Source organism: Chrysemys picta, chromosome 2 (genome assembly GCF_011386835.1).
Source record: "Chrysemys picta bellii isolate R12L10 chromosome 2, ASM1138683v2, whole genome shotgun sequence".
In the NCBI taxonomy this organism is placed as follows: domain Eukaryota; kingdom Metazoa; phylum Chordata; order Testudines; family Emydidae; genus Chrysemys; species Chrysemys picta.
The window spans coordinates 7,842,013-7,863,430 of record NC_088792.1 but is presented as its reverse complement, the minus strand read 5'-3'; the positions used below and the strand labels follow the sequence as shown (position 1 = coordinate 7,863,430).

The window sequence follows — 21,418 nt, the reverse complement described above, 5'->3', positions numbered from 1 at the left end:
AAGGAAGTGGGTGTAATCACAGAATGTCGGGGACCTCAGGACATCTAGTCCAACCCCCTGCTCAAGGCAGGATCAATCCCCAGACAGATTTTTGCCCCAAATCCCTAAATGGCCCCCTCAAGGATTGAACTCACAACCCTGGGTTTAGCAGGCCAATGCTCAAACCACTGAGCTATCCTTCATACAGGAATACTGGTTAGAGACTGATTTCCTATCCCAAGCATCTGACTTAAGTGGCCAGTGGTACAATAGGAACCAAGGAATTACCACACAGATCAAGCCAGTAGTCCTAGTTCAGTAGCCCTTCTCTGACCATGGCCAGTAACGTAACACGTATGACTCCACTACATATCCCCATACCCATTAAAGGCTGGTGTCGGCATCTACGAAATCCAAAGGTTACAGCAGTGCATGCTTCGGAGGAAGCAACAAGAAACTCTGGAGTGGCCAAACACAGAATACTGTGCCCATGGGGAAGTTGCTTCATGACTTCCGTCACTGTTTGTTTAGGCCCTGAAACCGAAAGGAAGGAAGGACGGACGTGTACACAAGAGGTCGTTTTTAGAGTTGGTTGGGAATCTGCCAGCAGAAGGATTTCCCTGTGGAAAATACTCTGTTTGCAAAATTAAATGTTTCTGAGAGAAAAGTGAGGTGCCCATCTAATAGGTCTTGTCAATTTCACTTTCTAGCATCTTCCAGGTTGGCATCCAGGAACAAATTCCCTTTCAGTTCTCAGGAAAAAGGGTCACGTTTTTGACTTTGTACTGACTCAGGATTAAATTGCTATATGTTAAGACAGTTCTTTTTTCTGTCCCTCTCTAGTCATTTGCTAGTGACACTGGGTTCTCATTATCTATACAAGTGGATAATCCTTTTATTAGTATTACTAAATGCTTGGCCTCTACAGACAACCTTGTGGCAACAGCTTCCACGTGTTAATGGTTACTTTGCCTGCACCCTGAGGAGTTTACAGGTTGTTACAAGCCTGTACAGCACTTAGAATAATGGGGCCCAGTTTCATGGTGGGGTCTCCTAACACAGGGACTGCCATAATACATATATGTATGTTGCCTCCTACACACCTGAAAGATTCTTACTTTAATAAAAAAGTGTGTTCTCATCTTTTCCTCATACCCTTGATAAGGGATTCCGTGGTCTATTGGCTAAAGTATCCACAGGAAAAGTTATTTACTCACCACCATTTTATCCACATGAAACTTTCTTTGGTAGCACACGCCTGACTGGGTCACCACAATGCCTTGTCCATGCCTGTGGTCATCTTGCCATATCCCAATGTACCTCTCCCCTCTGGAACACAAGATAGGAGGCCCTCATACACCATCACTGGAGAACTTTGCACAAGGCCATTGAGAACTAAGACAATAAGCCAGCTTCACAGCAGGTGAAAGAAGGTGCTTGCTTACAGCTGGGGTGAGTTTGATCCTCATGCTGTGGGCAGCTTCTGAAAGACGTCAGGGATTGTTTGAACATTCACTTTGGACGGGTGTTTAAGTGTGTGAGTTAGAGATAGATTTTGTAAGTTGGGAAAGGCTGGGTGGTTCTGATGACCCGCTATCCAGAGTGGTGCCACCGGTCAGGTCTCTGCATCTCATACATGTCAGACCTTTTCCCCGCCCCCCCGTTGATGTTAGCCCAGATATCACCCATCAGTGTAGCTGCACAGGTGAAAGCCTCCTCCCTACATCCCATATTATTTACTCTGGTGGTGCTTTCCCCTGTTTCAAGCCTCTACTTGACAGCAGAAAAGCACGCCTAAAATTCTAGCATAGATAAGGCCTGAACGTCCACTAGGGCATATATTTTCTGCGATGCAGCCAATGGAGTTGTTTGTCTTCCAGGCTTCTCCCCAGCTGTCACATAGTTCTGTGCAGACTGTGGCAAAAGGAAGGGTTATCTATGGGTCAAAGGCATTGGTAAGAATTTTGATATTCCCTCCCGGTTAACCGCACCCAGCCCAGAGACAAGGTAGAATCTTCCAGAAAGCTCTGGTACCCAGAGAGGATGATCTGCTCTCAATGAGGCGTCTCTAAGTCTTACGCCTTGGTAGGAAGGCAGCAGGGACCAACCTTAACCTGGAGGAAGTGTTGATTGGACCATGATCGTGGCATAGTCAAACCCCCTGAACACCTTCCCCCAAAGACTAGATCCGAGTGTCCCCAGAGAACACCTGCTTACAAGCCCATAGTGGACTGAGGGACAGGACATAGACCAGCAAGCTAGAGCTGTCCACACATGGTAAGTCCTCCCATCTTGGCGACATGCTACAGATTTCCTCCATAAACCCTTGTCAGCAGGTCAGTGATTGTACAGGAAGCCTTTGGAAAGCCAGGGAGATCTTTTGTTGATCAAAGCTTCAAGTTCAAGCCACGTACTCTTGATTTAACAAGGTTTCTTTTCAATGTTCTTTGACCCTACATCAGTAACGTACTTAACAGCCATCCAGCCACAAAGCAGATATACATTTCCATTTGCCGGAAGAGTCATGCACGCAAGGGGCCGCCACCCATCCCACTCTTTCTACAGCCATCCTGCACACAACTAGCAGAACATTAGGGGTCCTGACGTCATTGCAACTCAGACTGCTATTGCTGCAAGGGATTTTGCTGCAAGGGGCACTCATGGTTCTAAACTTGATATTCTGCCTTGGAACAATGTAATGATGCCAGTCAGATGGGTCAGCACACCCACATCCATATCAGGTCATCTCAGGTGTTACCGTTAGAGACTGAACTTTGATGGAACCTTTTATCTGTTGGAAAGTGCAGTTCCATCAAAATCTAGGTCACCTTGCAAACTTGTGTCAATTTTCATTTTGGAGAACAGCTAGAAAGAGTTCCAACCATCTCCACATCCCAATTCAGGATTTTCAAATGAAGGGTTTCAATTTTTTGCTTTGAAAAAAAATGGGTTTGGAAAACTTCCGTTTTCAAACAGAAATAAGGTTGAAATCAAAAGGAAGTGTTTCAGTCGACCCAAAATTAGGGTTTTCTAAAATGTTTCTTGCATGGAGAATTTCAAAGTGTTGGGGGTTTGTTCTAAATTGGAATGAAACCCAATTTTAAAATCCTTTGTGAAACAGAATTTCCATCCCTCAGCACAACTCAAACTTAGCATAAACTTTGTCCATCTCAAGTTCAAGTCGAATATGCTTCAGACCAAGGAATGCTGAAAACCCAGGTGTTGTGAACATTTGCAGAGCTCCCTTCCATAACATTACCTGTCCTTGTCATCCCAGACTCCATATCCATTCTTCTTGTCATTATCCCACTGCCCTGTGTACTTAAATGGCTGCTCCGCTGAAGGGTTTTCCAGGATGCCAAATCCTTGACGCAGATTATCGTTAAAGTATCCTTTGTAAACCATCTCATTTCCATACCTAGAGAGAGAATGGACAGCATCATCTTTTAGACCAGCAGACACTACCTATTTCTCTTGCGGTTGCCCTTGCTTAGTCCTAGAGGACTTCAGTTTCCTGGCAGCAGAGTAACACTGGTGCAAGCTTCCCTAACAGCATGCATCAAGCCTGCCCTACGAGACACCACTTACAGCGACAAGCGTAGATGGGCCTAGACAACTGGAACCCCAAATCTAAGCCTTGAACTTGGACGCTCCTCTAAGGGGGGTAGTCCAGTCCTTAACCTCTCAATGGAGACTGCCAATAAGGGTACTAGAGTGTCATACTGACACCTGTTCACTAGGAACTCGGGGTACGTCTTCACTACCCGCCGGATCGGCGGGTAGTAATCGATCTATCAGGGATTGATTTATCGCGTCTCGTCTAGACACGATAATCGATCTCCGAACGCACTCCCCGTCGACTCCGGAACTCCACCAGGGCGAGAGGCGGAAGCGGAGTCGATGGGAGAGCCGCGGCCATGGACCCCACGCCGTGAGGATGCGAGGTAAGTCGATCTAAGATACGTTGACTTCAGCTATGCTATTCTCGTAGCTGAAGTTGCGTATCTTAGATCAATCCCCCAGCCCCGAGTGTAGACCAGCCCTGGGATTGAAACCCACCTGGTTTCACTCAGGCTCTCAGCCAACTAGGCAGATGGTAACACGACTGGGTCACTCTCATCCTCAGCTGGATTGGAGCTAGTATAGAGTCTCTTATGTTTTGTTTCTAAACCCACTAGCCACCCAGGCTTCAGAGAGCATAGGCCTGGGAATAAGCCAGCCCCTAGTCCTAATTCTTATACATGCCAATGCATCTCCCTCTGCCTCTAGAAAGAAAACAGTGTGGAGAGTTACAGGGCTACTGTGAAGGTTAGATGATGTTATGCTCCCAACACGAGACACACTACGCAAGTAGTATAGCTGAGTTCCCCTCATATGGCCTATTTGTAATGTAAAACGATTAAACTTTTAACATAGCTAGAGAACTATTGCTATATGTCTCAGTCCAGTCAACAATGCAGGTATATTCTGCAGAACATTATGAACCTAGACATTAAAAGTCAGCATTAAAAGATCCTATCATAGTATTTGCCATTTTCGCTCACTCCATCAACTACCCTTTCTCCAGAAGGCGCAAGTACTTGCTGCTTTAGATGCTGGCAAACCCAGAATGCATTTGGCCAACTGAGCAGTGTTCCACATGGAGACACTGCTTGTTGACTCCTGGAAACATCTTGCATTCTAAAGCATGATTTGATAGCCCAATTCAGCCTGCGTAACTAGAAGTCATCACAGGAAACACAGCAGAGTTGCACGGTAGGTCTGACTCCCACTCCAGAGACCCAAGTTGTATTCTCGACTGCTACCAATTTGAGAGGGTCAGAGCAAGGTTGGCTAGAGTGGAGACGACAGAGGCGTTGGTGGGTATTTATAAAGTTAACTATATCAGGATTGGACTAGCCAAGTTGGTATTACAGAAGCACCAACAGGTCCACAGCAAGGATCAGGGTTCCGCTGTGCGAGGTGCTGTACAAACAAGAGAAGACAGCCCCTGTCCCCATCAGTCAACCTGGGCTGGAAGTTAGAGGGTTATGTACAAATACACTCCAGTTGAGAAGGCCTCTGTTTTGGAGTCCTGTGTTTGCTGAACAAGGATGACGGGGCGTTACGATGCAGAATATGGGTGTTTCCCTTACATAGCTCTTTTCAGTCTGGGTTCCACCCAGCTCCCCTATAGTTCAGGGACAGCAAACCACATAGCGGAACAGGAAAAGGGCGACATGAACCTAACGCCCCTCAATGGGAAAGAGTTCCTGGAAACCCAGTCAGAACTCATGTTACCCTCTATTCCAGTGTTTAACTTGACAGGACTTCGGGTCCAGGAGTCCTCCCGGAAACCAAATCCAAGAGAACACTGCTAGGCCAACTGCCCTGTTTGCTTTAGCAGTCTAGGAGAACAATTCCAGCCCTGCCCGCCGAAGGTGCAGGTGCACATTTAGCCCACCCAGCACACCAGGCAAAAAAGACAGGAGAAAGCTGTGTGCATCATTAAGATCATCAAGGAGCGATGCACACACAGCCTAAGTTAGGCAGCACGGCACAGGCTAAACAGAGGACGAGACACCAAGATTGTTCTAGAAAGTATCTGACTGACCCCAAAATGCTAGTCCTGCCACGGTGCAGAGAGGCTGCAGTATCCCATGGCTGCTGCTACCTATATTAAGGCCCACAGGCCGAGAAACCGGACCAGGGCCCTGTGATACTCCTAGATGCAGGAGATTTTAGGCCCGGGAATCAATCAGCCGCTCCACCCTGCCCCTCCAGCCCCGTGCTGCTGCAGAACAAGGCAGCACGGAGCCGGGCTTCGGGGCAGCAGGAACAGCAGATTCCTTCTGTGGCCTGCCCTGCCCTGTGGTTCGTCCTCTGTGGCCGAGAGGTGAGCAGCCACCCGCCAAGCAGCTAGGAAACTGCGCTCCCCGGAGGTCGTGCTCTGAGCATTACTTACTCACAGATTCCATAGCCTCGCATTTTGCCTTCACACCAGTGGCATTTGTAGCAGTCGTACCTGTCTTCGGAGATGAGCGGGACAAGGCAGATTCCAAACCTAGAGGGCAGACAGGAGACTTCAGCATAAGGGCAGGGCGAGAGGGGGAAGAACAGCTACAGCAGAAGAATTTTAAACAGGTGTCACTCCGAAACCATCTACACCAAGGGAGGGAAAACTACGGCCCCGATCCGGCCCGTCAGGGCTTTCAATCTGGGCTGCGGGATTGCCAGCCCTGTGGTGCTGCAGGGCTAAGGCAGGCTCCTTGCCTGCCCTGGCCCTGCCCCGCTCCCGGAAGCGGCTGGCACCACGTCCCTGCAACCCCTGGGGGAGAAGGGGCAGAGGGCTCCATACACTGCCCTCGCCTGCAGGCACCACCCCCCACAGCTCCCATTGGCTGGGAACAGGAAACCGTGGCCAATGGGAGCTTTGGGGGTGGTACCCGCAGGCAAGGGCAGCGTGCAGCTGAGCCGCCTGCCCCACCCCACCCCCAGGAGCCACTCCCGGACATGCTGGGTCGCTTCTGGGAGCGGCGTGGGGCCAGAGCAGACAGGGAGCCTGCCTTAGCCCCACTGCATGCTACTGCCACCCCGGAGCCGCTCGAGGTAAGCGGCGCCAGGCCGGAGCCCACACCCCAACCTCCTCCTACACCCCAAACCCCTGCCCTGAGCCCCCTGCTGCACCCTGCCTGCACCCCAACCCCCTGCCCTGAACCCCCAACCCCCTGCCGCACCCCTCCTGCACCCCTCCTGCCCCCAGCCCTGAGCCCCTTCTTGCACACCACACCCCCCGCCCGCACCCCAACCTCTTGCCCCAGCCCTACATTCATGGCCCTGCATCCAATTTCCCCACCCAGATGTGGCCCTTGGGCCAAAAAGTTTGCCCACCCCGGAGCTACACACACAGGTCAAATCCATCTCTCTAGGTTTCAATGGATTAACCCCAGGGATGAACTTGGCCCAGATGATCTCCCCTTCATAGGTGTGAGAGGAAAGTGATTGACGCCCGCCCCCAGCTGTAGCACGTGTCTATGAGGCAACACACTCCATGTGGGTGTGGGTGCTCTAACAACTGGGGATTCAACCCAGGACTGGCTGCGCGAAGCATGAATCACTATTGCTTGAGCTCAACAGCTGTAGCAGACTCTTGTTCTCTTGCGTACCAGCCACCAGATGCATTTGCGCAGACGAGACAACGTGGCAATATTCAGAAATCCAAAGACTGGCGGGAAAGGCTGCTGCCCTGCGTTCTGCCTGGACTAGCAGCTCCTCATGTATCAGGCACTTCAGTCATTACTAGCTACAACTAGGGATTAAAACACCTGCACGGAGATTTGGATTCAAGGCATGAATATTGTTCCACTTGCCCGGTGGGCAGTGGTCATAACTCCATGTTTCTCTAGAGGGACTGGGCGAGAAAACTCATGCTTTAGGGTTCCCCTTTCGCTGACCCTTTATCAGCCAGCCCCCCTGTACTTGTGTTTATAAGCGAGGGAAGCCAGCTTTATAAAGGCTTACCCATGTTCCAGGCCCTCTTTGAAATCCCCAACATGGTTCCGGCCATCAGGCCACTTCAGCGTCCCCCTGCAATTCAAAGCAAGTATCATTATACGAAGCGGATCAAGAACAGTTGCAGTTTCTCTAAGGGTATGTCTTCACTACCTGCCGGATCGGCGGGCAGCGATCGATCTAGCGGGGATCGATTTATCGTGTCTAGTCTAGACGTGATAAATCGACACCCCCCCCCCCCCCGAGTGCTCTCCCGTCGACCCCTGTACTCCAGCGCTGCGAGAGGCGCAAGCAGAGTCAATGGGGGAGCGGCAGCAGTCGACTCACCGCGGTGAAGACACCACGGTAAGTCGATCTAAATACGTCGACTTCAGCTACGTTATTCAGGTAGCTGAAGTTGCGTAACTTAGATCGACCCTCCCCCCAGTATAGACCAGGACTAAGGGGGCGGAGGGATAGCTCACTGGTTTGAGCGTTGGCCTGCTAAACACAGGGTTGTGAGTTCAATCCTTGAGGGGGCCACTTAGGGATCTGGGGCAAAATCAGTACTTGGTCCTGCTAGTGAAGGCAGGGGGGCTGGACTTGATGACCTTTCAGGGTCTCTTCCAGTTCTAGGAGATAAATAAATGGAGATATCCTAAGTATGCTAGAACATCAAGAGCTTTTAATACTCATGCTTCTAGGCATAGTCCACTCCTCAACTAAGGTCAGGAAGTCCTCCACCCCTGCCCCATAGTATAATTACATGGAGGGATTGTCCTAGACCTCAGAGGTGATTGATTATGCTCATGAGCGTGGATAATGATACTAGGTATGTCTTCACTGCACACACACACAAAAAAAAGGCAGATTCTTAACTCTGGTTAGCAGCGGAGGTCAATCCCAGGCTGGCCTATAGACTAACCTGAGCTGCTAACCCATGTTAAAGCAGAGTTGCTGTGTCTTCACTGCTATTTTAACCCAAGTTAAGAGCACACTTTTTTGTGTGCAGTGAATACATATGCCAAGTTTGTGCACTCTGGAGCAGAATTGGGGAACTAATGAGGGATTTATATTAATTGAGGCATTTTGCATAGCCATTGATTCGTTCTGCTTTGGCAATTCTTATAGTTCTATTCCAAGCAGAGACACTCAGGTCATGGAGATGGTCAAATCAAATGAAGTGATTGTGTCTTCTGACTGGTGCGAATCTGACCCTGAGAATGAGGCAGTTGTGACAAAGCTGGTATTCTCTTATTTCAACTTTTTGTTCCCAAGGTATAACTAGCACTGGGCAGAAAAGAAAGGTTTTAGCAACTTATTTATAAAGATAGAATTTTTTTCAGAAATGTGTCCACTCTAATTGGATCAAAAACCACCCAACATTGCAAAATATTGAAAAAAAGGTTTTTTTGCAAAATCTTTCGCATCAGAATTTGGACAAGTAAAACAAGGGTTTCAACCAGCTCCAAGTACTGGCCATGGAGCCAGATTCACTCCATGACTCCCAGGAGGGCACATTCCCCTTACAAGTGGTTCACAAGACTTTGGTGTCTGGCCAACATACCCAATCCCAACAGACCCACAAAGCAAAACCCTTTGAGATTTTTCTGCCCTATAAATTAACTGCCCACAGTAGATTACTACTGAGCCCAGGACTGGGACACAGGAGAGCTGGGTTCTATTCCTGGCTCTGCTACTGGCCTGTAGATTGACCTTGGGCAAGTCACTTCACTGCCATGTGCCTCAGTTTTCCCATCTGTAAAATGGGGGTAATGGTACTGACCTCCTTTGTAAAGTGCTTTGAGGCTGTACAGCTCCTAGGGTCCCAGTCATGAACCAGGACCCCCAGTGTGCTAGGTGCTATACAAACAAAGACAGCCCCTGCCCCAAAGAACTGACAATCCAAGTATAAAAACAACAGATGAAGACAGACAGGGATTCTGGGTTCCAGCCCCTTGCTAGATGGGAGGGTCCTAGAGCCCGGGCTCCATCCTGAACCCCTACACTGCAATTAAACAAGCCCTTTGCCAGAGTCAGCTGGCATGGACCAGCCACGGGTTTTAAAATTGCAATGTAAACATACCCTCAGTGTCTGTACCAAAGTGACTCCTCGGTAACCCGGGGATAATACTTCCCTTCCTCCCACCCTGTGTCTCATCTGGCTAGACGGAAAGCGCTCTGGGGAAGGAGCAGTGTTTTACCATGTGTAAGTAGCACACTGGGGTCCTGCTCTCATTTAGGAGCTGTGGGTGCTACTAACACACATCTCCCATTTGGTGCAATCCAAGGGAAAAGCATTTGCTCTTCCAAAAGGGACTCATGAACCCAGGGATAAGTTCTCCATCAGGGATGATTGAGTAATACCCAGGTGGCCATTTTACCAGAGAATCTCCCAGCACCTCACTTAGTCCACCCCATTCTACGATCAATGGCAACACAGTCCCCGTTTTCCGGTGCAAGTTTCACAGCTTGTGTCATCATGCAGTCCGACAATGGTCCCTTCTGGCCTGGGAATCTATGAACTGCTAGAAGGGTCATACCTACGATGTGTAGACACAAAACCGGGGCAGTGTTTGGGGCTCGTAACAAAAAGGGCTTATGAGTGGAGAGGACATTACTAGCCGTGGGTGATTCTACTCACCCACTCGGCCAGGGTGGGCCAGGTCCAGCCGGCACGTAGAGTATTTTCTTGTTACCCAGAGGACTTGTTTGCTGGTAGAGTTCAGGTCTGGTGAGCATTCAAGGCTCTGTCAGACAGGTGTCTTTATAGCCATGACCATGTTCAAGTGCAACTCCATGTGATGCTTTCAACAGCCCTTAGCTACATCCCTAGCTTAGGACCCGGCCGTTTACAGCACAAGCCAGTACTAGTAGTAGTACCTAGTGAAGAGGCCCAGGAAGGATCACATGACAGGAACGACTCTGGCAAAGCCAGACAGAGGGAAGCGGATACATTGCCTGCCTGGTCCCACTGCATGAGAGCGATAGGTGGCCTCAAAGTTTACACACAGAATTGGAAACACAAGCGGAGGTCCTTACTTGCCATGTGGTTTCCCCCAGTACCATTCACCTTCGTACGCGGCGTTCTTGAATCTGCCCTCTGCTCGGAACACGTACTTGAAACAGCGATGGACAGGAGGCTCGCTTCCCTCCCTGGCCTCGCCCCACAAGGGGAAATCTCTCTTCCCATTCAGCGCCTGGCGCACGGCTTGGTTCAGCTTCCACTGCCAGACTGCCTGGGGGCAACAAAGGGACCAGAGGATTCAGGCAGGAGGTGGGAACAAGCTACGTTCCAGGGAAACAGGCAGACAGCCACCAGCAGGGTCCAATATTACTCATTTATCTACCCACCCCCATGTAATCATGTTGGATCACTGCTCCCACACTAGGAAATTCCTGCCATTTACTCATCTGGGAGCTCAGGTTTCAAGTTGAAGGCCTTTTAGCACAACATCCAGTAACCACAGTGGAGCTTCCCAATCTGGATTTAGGCAGATACACGGCCACCTTATACTTCTAATCAGGACGTGAGCAAGGACTGGACATCCCAACCATCAGCCTATGAACAAAAGGTGGCATCTGAGTGTTTTGCATCAAAACACAAGTGCTGTTTTTAGCATTTAAAGCTTTTATGTCTTCTCCTTATTCCAACAGCCAGGACGGCCCTGGTATTGCACACAATGAATCTACAGAACACTGCTGTCACTTCAACTCACCTTCATGCATGGCTCTTTGGCCGAGAGGAAAAACACTTCTTCTGGTGTGACGATATGGATCGTATGCCTGCTAAGCAGAAAGGCAATATTAGGGAGGTGGGGAAAGGCGAGAGCTCTCTCTACAGCAGTCCACAGCAAGACTTTACTGCCCTTTCCTGACTACTTCGTACTCAACTTCTGGTTTATGTGCCTAAAAACTCATGGTTCTGGGCATCAGCCAGCCACCTGCAGGGGTCAGGAAGGGATTTCCCCCTCTTCCTCCCCACAATGTATACTGGGCGGTTTAACTCCTTCCTCTGAATCATCAGGGACGGCCACAGCTGAAGATGGGACACTGGGCAGGGTGGGCCAGGGCTCTGGTGTGGCACTGAGCAGTCTCTCTCCAGTGCTTGGCTGGCTGGTTCTTGTTCACATCCTCAGGGAGTAACTGAACGCCATGCATGGGGTGGGAAGGAGTAGTCCCCCAGGTCAGTTTGGCAGTGATCTTGGCGGGGTCTCCTGCCTCTCTCTGCAGCGTGTGGGTCCCTCCTATTCTATACCATTGGCACATGACAGTCCAGTCTCCTGTGGCCTACAAGACTTGGGTTGTTGGGTTTGGTGTGGGGATGCTGGATGCGTTGGTGGCCTGTGACAGACAGGAGGTCAGAGGATGATCTGACAGGCACTTCTGGCCTTCACCTCTATGAACATATTCCAGAGACTGACCCAGCAGCCAAGTAATTGCCACTTGGATTCAAAGATTTTTAAGACCAGAAGGGACCATTATGACTGTCTAGTCTGACCTCCTGAATAACACTGGCCAGAGAGCTCCAGCCGCTAACCCCTGGATTGAGCCCACTTAGGTTTGGCTCAAACATCTCTTCCAAAAAAGCCACCGGTCTTGGTCCAAAGACATCAAGAGATGGAGAATCCATCACTTCCCTTGGTAGCGTGTTCCAGTGGTTAAATCACCCTCACAGTTAGAAGTTCATTCCTTGTTTTTAAATGTGAATTTGTCTGGCTTCAGTTTCCATCCATAAGTTCCTACTATACCTCTCTCCACTACATTGACGAGCCCTTTAATGCCTGGTATTTTCTCCCCAGGACGGTACTTACATCCTATATCCAAGTTTTGTCTTTTGAGAAACTAAGGAGATTGAACTCCTTAAACGGTCACTAAGACATTTTATTATTGAGCATTCTCAAACTAATCAGTAAAACCAGCAGTACACATCTGAACTTCCTGAGAACGGGTCTAAGATAGGATCATGAATAGCCCATAGCTAGCTCCTGCTCATGCAGCCACCAGTTAGGGTGACCAGATGTCCCGATATTATCGGGACAGTCCTGATTTTAGGGGACTTGTCCCACGTCCTGATCTTACATCAGTTGGGACGCCTTTTGTCCCAATATTGGGGACCGTCGAGACCGCAGCCGTGTCACCGCCGCTCACCACTTCTGGGGCAGCTCCCGATGCCCGCCCACCGGCAGGAGCACCACATAGGGGCGGGGCTTGCAGGCATTGGGAGCGGGCAGAGAGCCCTCTGCCCCCCCACACCCGACCCGACCTACGACCCTAGGAACCAGCCTGCCAGATGCTTCCCAGGACAGGAGCCGCCCCAGGTGATCACCGCCTGGACTCCCCACTTCACCCCCTGGCAGGTCCCTCTGGCTCTTGGAAGGGGGGCGGGGGGAGGCTCTGTGTGCTGCCAGCGCCTGCAAGCCCCGCTCCGCGACTCCGGCAGCTCCCATTGGCACTTTTCCTAGCCAATGGGAGCGACGGGGCTACCGCTTGTGGTGGGCGCAGCACATGGAGAGTCTGGAGACCTCCCTTGCCGCTCTCACCCTAGGAGCCAGAGACCTCCCAGCAGGGCTGATGAGTGTGGCCAGGGAAGGGGGCAGGGTGTGATGGAGTGAGTGTCTGGGAGGTGTGCGTGTGTGGGGGGGTGCTGGGCTGTGAGGGAGGTGTGTGTGTTTTGGGGTGCTAGACAATGGGGGCCTGTTGGGGGGTGCTGGGAGATGGGGGAGAACTGTGTGTCAGGGCACTGGGCAGTGCGGATCGCTGTGGGGCATTGTATAGTTGTGGTGGTGGGGCTGTGGGGAAGGGCACTGGGAGGGAGAGAAAATCTGTCTGTATTGGGAAACTAGCGAGTGGGGGGTTCTGTGTGGGGTGCTGGGCAGCCGTGGTGGGGCTGTGGGCAGGGGGGCACTGGGCGGGGTGGGTGTGCACAGTACTGTGCATTTGTAGGGGGGCTCTGGGCACAGTGGATCCAGGGGGCACTGGGCGGGGAGCCGTGTGGCGCAGCACGGGCCCACCCCCAGCAGGAAGGGACACGCTAGTAGCATAGGGCCAGACGGATCAGTGCGCCTCTGGCTCCGGTCGGGGCTGTGCACCTGTGTCTGTCTTTCCCCTCCTCCCCCCCCCCCAATGTGTCCTGATATTTCACTCTTGTGATCTGGTCACCCTACCACCAGTAAGGGGAAGGAGACTGGTCCCAAAGTGAATGATTTGAAATATGTGGCGGTTTTCAAAGCGCAAGTATTTCACTTACTTCTCTGGGGCTGGCTTTTCACTGCCGGATCCATCCACCCACACAAGCTTCAGATCAAAACTCTGGCAGTTGTTCCCCTAAAGAAGCAGACAAAGTTGTGCAGTTTGAGAAGAGTGGATATTACATACCCAGGTGATCGAGGGAACAGACTTTCGCGTGTAGAGCTGGATGGCATTTTTTGGCTGAATTGGGGAGGGGAGGGAAGCAAGGCAGATTTGGTAACTCCAAAACTTTGAGAATTCGTGTCAGTGTCACCAAGTTATTTGTGTCAAAACAAAAAGATTCCAAAAGTCTAAATGTTTTGTTTTGGCACTTTCTAAACCGAAATGTTTTGATTTCCCAGTTTTAAGTGGACCGTTTTGACATTTCCTTCACATTTTAAGAATTCAAAATCCCTTAAATTGCTCAAAATTCAAACAAAAGGTTTCACTCAGCCCCATATTTTTTCCATTCCAGAATTGCCAGCAACCCAAAAATCCCGTTATCCACACAGCTGTAGTAGCATTTGACAGCAGTGCATGCATCCCGTGCGGCCCATCTCAATAAGATTCCAAGCGGACCTCACGTTGCTCCAGGCACGGATGTGGGGTAGGGGTAGCAGCAGGGGAAGCAGAGAAAGGAAATGCGTTTGAAAGGCGCGGTAGTTCTGGCTCAAACTCTGTTCCATGCTTTATTACTTAAAATTTTCCAAAGACTTTGCATTCAGTCCCGCAAGCACGTAACCACGTGCGTAAGTATTGGCAGATTGAGGCTTTAGACTAATCTCATCAGTTCAAGGAACTCTCTCTCTCACGGAAAAAAAAGAACTAAGTACCAGGAGCGGCGCCAGGGTTTTTGGCGCCCTAGGCGGGGGTCCTTCCGCGCTCCCGATCGTCGTCGGCAATTCTGCGGCGGGGGTCCTTCCGCGCTCCCGGTCTTCGGGGCACTTCAGCGGCGGGTCCCGGAGTGAGTGAAGGCCCCGCTGCAGAATTGCCGCCGAAGACCCGGAGCGCGGAAGGACCCCCCGCCGCCGAATTGTCGCCGAGGACGGCAAAATGCCGCCCCCCCCCCCCAAATCCTGGTGCCCTAGGCGACCGCCTAGATCGCCTAAATGGAAGCGCCGGCCCTCTAAGTACACTTCCAACCATGGACATTAAGTAGCATGGATGTTACGATTGCACAGGTGGTACTAGGAAAGAAAATTATGCTAGGGCTCTTCTTCTCCCTCCCTACCCAGCTCTCTTCTCTTCATCTCCATTGAAAGTCAAAACATACATGGATCTGAGCTGCAGCATTTCAAACCCCAGCCAGGCTCCACTATGGTATTTGAACCGAAGTGGCGTCACTTTCAGCAGTACTGAGCCTTTCACGACGACTATGTTAGCGCTTTATCCTCCTCCCAGGACCGACTCACCTGAATCAGCACTAGGATGTCATCAAAGAGCAGAACCCGGTTGGTTCGGCCCACGCTGGCGAAGACCGGAAGGTTTTTGCTGTCTTCCAGCAGCCTGCGCTCAGGAACACAGAGCCACTCCTGCCAAGGGAACCAAGAAAGTACGTGATGGAGAAAGAGCTCATGGACTCCCAAAGAGAAGCACCTGTAGGAATGGGTACAGGGCATCTCACTCTGATCACCTCAGAGAGACTAGCTGACTGCCAACGTTAGAGCGCTACGGGGGCAGAAGAAGCCAAACAGAAGAGTTTCCTCAAACTAGAGCTTCAACCACGCAAGGTTTCCAGTGATGGAGAACCCTTGGAAACCTCCAAGGCTGCACCCTGGAAGCAGGAGACCTAGGTAAGTCTTCATTGAGTCTACTTCTGTCTTTGTCTCCAAGAACATGTGTTCCATATGCCTGAATGGGGCCTGGTTCAAGGAAGCTTATAGTCACATCTGAACCAGTCACACAGCCCTAGAGAAGACTAGAATGTGGGAGCAATACTAACTTTGCCTCCCCAGGAAGAGAGGGCTGGAAGGAAGCAGATAACATAGGAAGCCTGCCGAACTCTTGCCTACTTTTGGAACAAACAAACAAAAAAAAAAACGAAGGCACTGCAGTTGAGGTGTTTGGATAAATGTTCTCTCACTTCTGGTGGGGACAAGCACTTGCTGGAAGTGCCATGGAAGAGGAGTTACAGTCAGAGCCCGATGCTGCTCCCAGGTAAAGGAACAGGAGACAGACCCCTGCAAACCCCAGAGTGGGGGAGCAGGACGGTTGGTCACCCCCAGGTAGAGGATTACGGAGGCCACGTATATTTTGTAGGCTTCAAGACACCGGCAGGAGCTTGGCCACTATTACTTGCACCTTTTAAGGAGAAAGGATGCCGAAGGAATAGCAGGCAGCAGGGCCCCTGCTCAGAGGTCGCAGGGCCCCCCCAGACAGTCAGAACACAGGCCTCCTAGGACGGGAGGGCAGTGGGGATTTGTACAGACTGAAAAGGGAATGTTTGGGGATCTGATTGGGGCAGTTGTGTGGAGGTCTGAGGCAGGAATGGGGGTTTTGTAGCATTGGAGGGGGGCTCAGAGATTTGGCTAGTCAATTAAGCCACACTTTGACCCCTGAATATTTTGGGGGTCACCCTTCTTTGGTGAAGGGGATGTTGAACAGCTTCCGTGAATGAACCCGTTATGGAACCTAACCTGAGAATACAAGACCCGGGGCCCGCTGTATGGCTCTCCAGAACCACGGGGGAGGGATTGGAATGGCCAGTCCTTTGGTAAAGTGGATGCAATAAAGGACTCCCTTCATGAGGGCCTGTCTAGTTCCTAGTACAATGCATGTGCTGGAATCTCTTGTCCTGGGCCATCAGCATGACCATGAAGGAAGGCAGACTGGAGGGCCACCGAGATGCTGTTTCTGACTCACCGTGAGTTTGTGTCCCAAGGACTTCCACAGGGCTTTGGTCAGGCAGGCTTCATCCAGGACTTGGCTGATGAAAGACTGCAGCTTGGCATATTGCTTGGCCGCACTGGTGACGAGCTCTCGGTCAGGGCTCTGTCAACAGGAGAATGTGCCGTTAGGAATGTTTCAGCTACAACTGTACCAGATCTCCATCTCTTCCTACATCAGAGCTGCCACAGCGGTCCTACAGCTGTGAATTCATTGTGCTGGCCCTTATTACTAGTGTGTGAACTGCTGATTTATTAAAAGCTCTGATCTAGGAATTATTTTGGGGGAGTTCTCTGGCCTGTATTATACAGGTCATCACAGCCATCCCTTTTGGCCTTGGAATCGGTCATTCTATTGAATAATGGTTAGAGCAAATTACAGCATCAAGCCTCTGGGATCTATTCCTCTGCTTACTGGGTGAACCTGGGCCACTTACTTCCCCTCTGTATACCTAGCTGTATCATGGGTGGCCTGCGTTGTGTTGCCATTTAAGATGGGCAAATAGTGGATTTTTCTATATCTTGGCAATTCCAAAAACAAAAACAAAAGCTTCACATCAGGTCAAACCAAAAATGAAATTGAGATTGTTGGTGCACTAGAAAGTCAAAATAACTTCAAGTCAGGTCAAAACAAGTGTTTCATTTGGATATTTCCAAAACATTTTGATTTTTTTGGTTCAGTTGATACTATTTGGCAAAACTCAACGTTTTCAGGTTGACCAAAAGCGCATTTTTTGGTGATCAAACTATTTGCAACTAGAGCTGGCAGAAAGTATTGGCAATGCCTAATGATTTTACAGTAAAGTGTTTTAGAGTCTTTAGATGAAGGAATCTGCACCAACACAGCCCCCTACCACCCTGTCTGCCTGTTACATACATTTTCCTTACAGTGTATGGTGGTTACAGTATCACAATATTCCAGAGCTCTGTGTATGGAATACCGAGACTGGTTGTCGAATACCAGTATGAATAGTCTAGTTACCTTGCCAATGGCCTCGCTGAGCCTGGTAAGGATGAGGGCATATTGCTGCACGTGATCCCGAAGAGGTTTATGGAGTACTGTATGCAGGGCCACCGGTATGGATGTCTCAGAGGTGAAGTCTGCAAGGAATTGCTTCAGTGCTGTCTTGTGTGTCTTCCAGAATTCACTGCAAGGTTTCCAGTCAACAAGATACTGGTTCATTACTGGGCATGCGTCCCCACGCTTAGTAGTGTCTAACCTCTCTTAACGAGGCAGCTTTTCACAACCAGTCACACCCATGCTACACAGCAACTTTGCTGACAGGGCACCGGTGACTCCCAGGCAGGGATATCAGTAACTATGGCCAATGTAGAAGTGTAGTCTAGTGGGGCAGTCACTGGACTGGGAGTCCATATACCAGAGCTCTATTCCACACCTGCCACGTGACTTTGGCAAAAATTACTTACCCTTTTTGTAAAGTACACATAAGGAATATGGTGTTACAGTCACACTGCTGGAGTTACACACTAGACATAATACACTAGTGGACCGATTCAGATAAAAGCCCCAAACTACTGAAGTCCAGCTCGATTGTCTTTTCAATATCCTTTTCCACAGGACTCGTTACGGTAAGGACCGGCAACAAACACAATGTAAGAAAAGCTATTGCAATGACGTTCCTGGCCCAGTTTTACAGACCCAAATTTGGATGAAAACCGCAACGTCTGAATATTTACCTTAACCATGTGCGGTTCCCCTACCACTAACGCACGCAGCCCTTGCCCCCAACTCTATCTTTATATTAATATAAATTATGTGCTGGCTACCAACCAAAGCTATTCAGTGTTGAAATGCAGCCATTCGACTATAGATCTGTTACGTGTAATAACTCACTGAGTGAAACTGATCAGGAATTAAGGGAAGAGGGAAGTTATTTTTGCAGCATCTAGGCCAGTGGTTTTCAACCTTTTTCATTTGAGAACCCTTAAAAATTTCAAATGGAGGTGTGGACCCCTTTGGAAATCTTCGGCAGTCTGCAGACCCCTGACCACAGGTTGAAAGCCACTGATCTAGAAATAGCAAGATGACAGCACAGCCAGCAGCTCTGCTATGGTCCTTGGCAAGACTACAAAAATCTTTCAAATAGCAGCGAAAACGTGTATCGTATGTGCAAATTTCCAGGCCTTCCAGTTCTGACTGGAAATTAAACGCTTCTCTGAACACTTCTAACAGGGCAAATCTTCCAGCAGTTCTGATTTTATCTGCTCTCTACCTGAGCTATTTTGCAATTCTGCAGCGGTTACTCGTGCCTAATTGTGAGCAGGCTTTTGAACGGTCTAGTCAAATGGCAGTTTGCATGGTCTGTCTCCACTACGCACCTGAAAAATTGCACAAGATGTAATTCCGTGGAGCTGAAATGGAGCTTCTGCCGAAGACCGAGATCTTTGAACTTTTCAGTGCTTGCCTCTCTTTACCTCAGTGACTCTCTCCCCTTATTGTTTCCCAGCAAGATCTGCTGGAAGGAGCTGGGAGAGCAAATCACAGGGGATCCCTCCTCACTTTGAGTTTAGGACCATCTCAGAATCCATCAAGATCGTGAGAGAGCAGCAGCGGCGCCGGTTCTAGGAGACTACCTAACCGGAAATCGGTGTTCAGTTGCTGCTCAGATCGCTTTGGTATTGGAGCAGTGAAGCTGTGGCAGTGCATTTCTGCACGGGTTAGCCCAGGGGGGACAAGGTTCCAGGAAGACTTGTACACCCCGCACTACAGTGCATGCTTACTGCAGCTTCACTGCCATTAGTACTGAGCTAGGGCAGGCATGTTTACACACGCTGCCATCACACCTCACAACTTCAGTGTAGACATACCTTAAAGAGTAGCTGCACTCTTTGGTTTACATGCTGCGACACACTAAGCAACACATTCTGGTCCCTTTTTGCTCTCCTTCCTGCCCAGGATCTAAACACTCAGTTCAGTCACTATTAGAGTGAGCAAATCAGTGATTTTTCAGTTCCAAGAGGGGTTTGGGTTCAAATTCAAAAAGTTGAGACATTTCAGCAGTTCAACCCAACACACCCGCTTGATTTAAAGAAGTGGTTTGACCCAAAGCGTTTGTTTCCTGGCATTTTTAAAGGGTCAGATTCAAAGTCGGTGGAGGAGGTGGTGGTACCTCCCCATATAACTTTTAGCCTAGTGGTTAGGGTGTAACCTGGCATCGTGGCCTCCACTGAAGCTGGGAGCAGCCTGCATTGTAGATTTGCAACCCAGCCATGAAGTAGAGATTACTCAGTGCCGTCCCGTTAACACACTGGCTGGATTACTAGAGTGATGAGGCACTTTCTGGCCAGTATATCACTATAGCAAGGCCAGCTCCCATAAGCCAGGGGACTCTAAGACCTGCCTGAAGTCTCACTCCTTTAGCTTTCCCTCATGCAGACAGGGTTATTCCCTCAGGCTGAACAGGACACTGGAGGGTCTGAAGCCACTAACCTTTTATTCTTTGCCGCCTGGTCAAAGCCCTGGACTACAACACAGTTTGCAAAGGTGACAAAGTATCTGTAGGGAAAGAGAAAGAGAGGCCAAGTTTGGGTCAAGTGGTAGCTACCAGGTTTAAGAGGCACTGGAAGAATCTTGTGGCTCGTTTGAAAACCTATCATGTCTGTTACCTTTTTGCCCAGGGTGTCAGAGATGGAGACTAAGCCCATAAACTATTCCCTCCGTGCATGTTCCCTACAGCATGCTCTCCAATGCCTTGTATAACGTCCCTTGGGAAATTATTAATGCAGAACATTCTCCACTAGGCTGATTACCAGGAAAGTACCTTAAGATCCACTTTGCTCAGGCAACAACAGCCCTGGAAGGTTAGTCTGCAGGGACTGAACCCAAGACCGGTGATCTAAACCTATGGGCTTCTACTGAGGCACAGGACCAGGTCTGCTAGACTAAACCCAGTAGACATCTCGCCACTAGAAGCAGACAGCCACAATGTCAGCATGTGTTCTGCTCCATTTTCTTTAATTCCTTAAAACCACCAGGTGTTCTGCTGGGGGTGGGTTGTTATATCATTTGTAACCCCCCTGCCTCGCCACCCACACGTTGCTGCTCCCCAGAAGCATGAGAGGGAGATGGCTTTAGTATGGATGTGTCTCTCTCCCCCACCATTAACACACCAGTGTACGCCCGCAGAGTCAGATCACCTTGCATGCTAAGCATGTGACATTGCAGGATCGGGACCAGGGTGTGTAAGCAATCCGATCTGTTAGCACGGCCCCCGACACCCACGCAGAGCCCGGCCTACGCAGAGAGCATGGGGTGATATCCAGCGTCCTGAGTTTGGGATGACTGCGTTTCTAACGAATGGCAGAGCAACGAGAAGCTGCCGGTCATCCCAGATTTTAATGGAGTTTATAGCACACCAGAGCCCAATCCTGAAAACACTTCTGCATCGGAGCAGGTGGTTGTATTTTAATAGATTCTAAGGACTGTGACACGTTACTTTTTCCACTCCGTGTCCCAGGGAGATCCGCTTGCATCCCCACACCCCACCCCGATCTAGACACGAGTCCTCCCATCCTGATCACAACACAAACTCGGCTTGCATATAACTCAGTCATGGCTTAGATCCCCACCCTCTACCCCTAGAAAGCTTCTAAATATCAGTGTGCACCAGAAGGCAAGTCTTCATCTTAAACCTCTTTAGAGGAAAAATCACACCCACAGCTAGGGAAAGGACAAACTAGATACCAGGGGTTCTCAAACTTTGTTGCATCGTGACCCCCTTCTGACAACACTAATTACTATAGGACCCAAGAAGGGGGGACCGAAGCTTGAGCCCGCCCGAGCCCCTCTGCCCCAAGTGGAGAGGCCAAAGCCCAAGCCCCACCACTCCAGG

At 49.9% G+C, this 21,418-nt stretch overlaps 1 protein-coding gene across 4 annotated transcripts in view; it reads right to left on the bottom strand.

The window, feature by feature from the left end:
• ALS2CL (ALS2 C-terminal like) overlaps positions 1 to 21,418 on the bottom strand; it is a 57,554-nt gene that overhangs the window by 15,093 nt on the left and 21,043 nt on the right. For 2 of the 4 annotated variants that reach the window (XM_065582545.1, XM_065582543.1), the window contains exons 4-14: positions 20,017 to 20,082; positions 17,548 to 17,713; positions 16,543 to 16,671; positions 15,093 to 15,212; positions 13,700 to 13,776; positions 11,169 to 11,238; positions 10,492 to 10,688; positions 7,480 to 7,545; positions 5,924 to 6,022; positions 3,239 to 3,397; positions 1,197 to 1,308 (exon numbers count right to left, since the gene is read on the bottom strand). In XM_065582545.1, the coding sequence (XP_065438617.1) occupies positions 1,197 to 1,308; positions 3,239 to 3,397; positions 5,924 to 6,022; positions 7,480 to 7,545; positions 10,492 to 10,688; positions 11,169 to 11,238; positions 13,700 to 13,776; positions 15,093 to 15,212; positions 16,543 to 16,671; positions 17,548 to 17,713; positions 20,017 to 20,082 (1,261 nt within the window). The remainder of the gene's footprint in view (positions 1 to 1,196; positions 1,309 to 3,238; positions 3,398 to 5,923; positions 6,023 to 7,479; positions 7,546 to 10,491; positions 10,689 to 11,168; positions 11,239 to 13,699; positions 13,777 to 15,092; positions 15,213 to 16,542; positions 16,672 to 17,547; positions 17,714 to 20,016; positions 20,083 to 21,418) is intronic. The other 2 variants (XM_065582547.1, XM_065582546.1) reach the window with 1 other exon arrangement.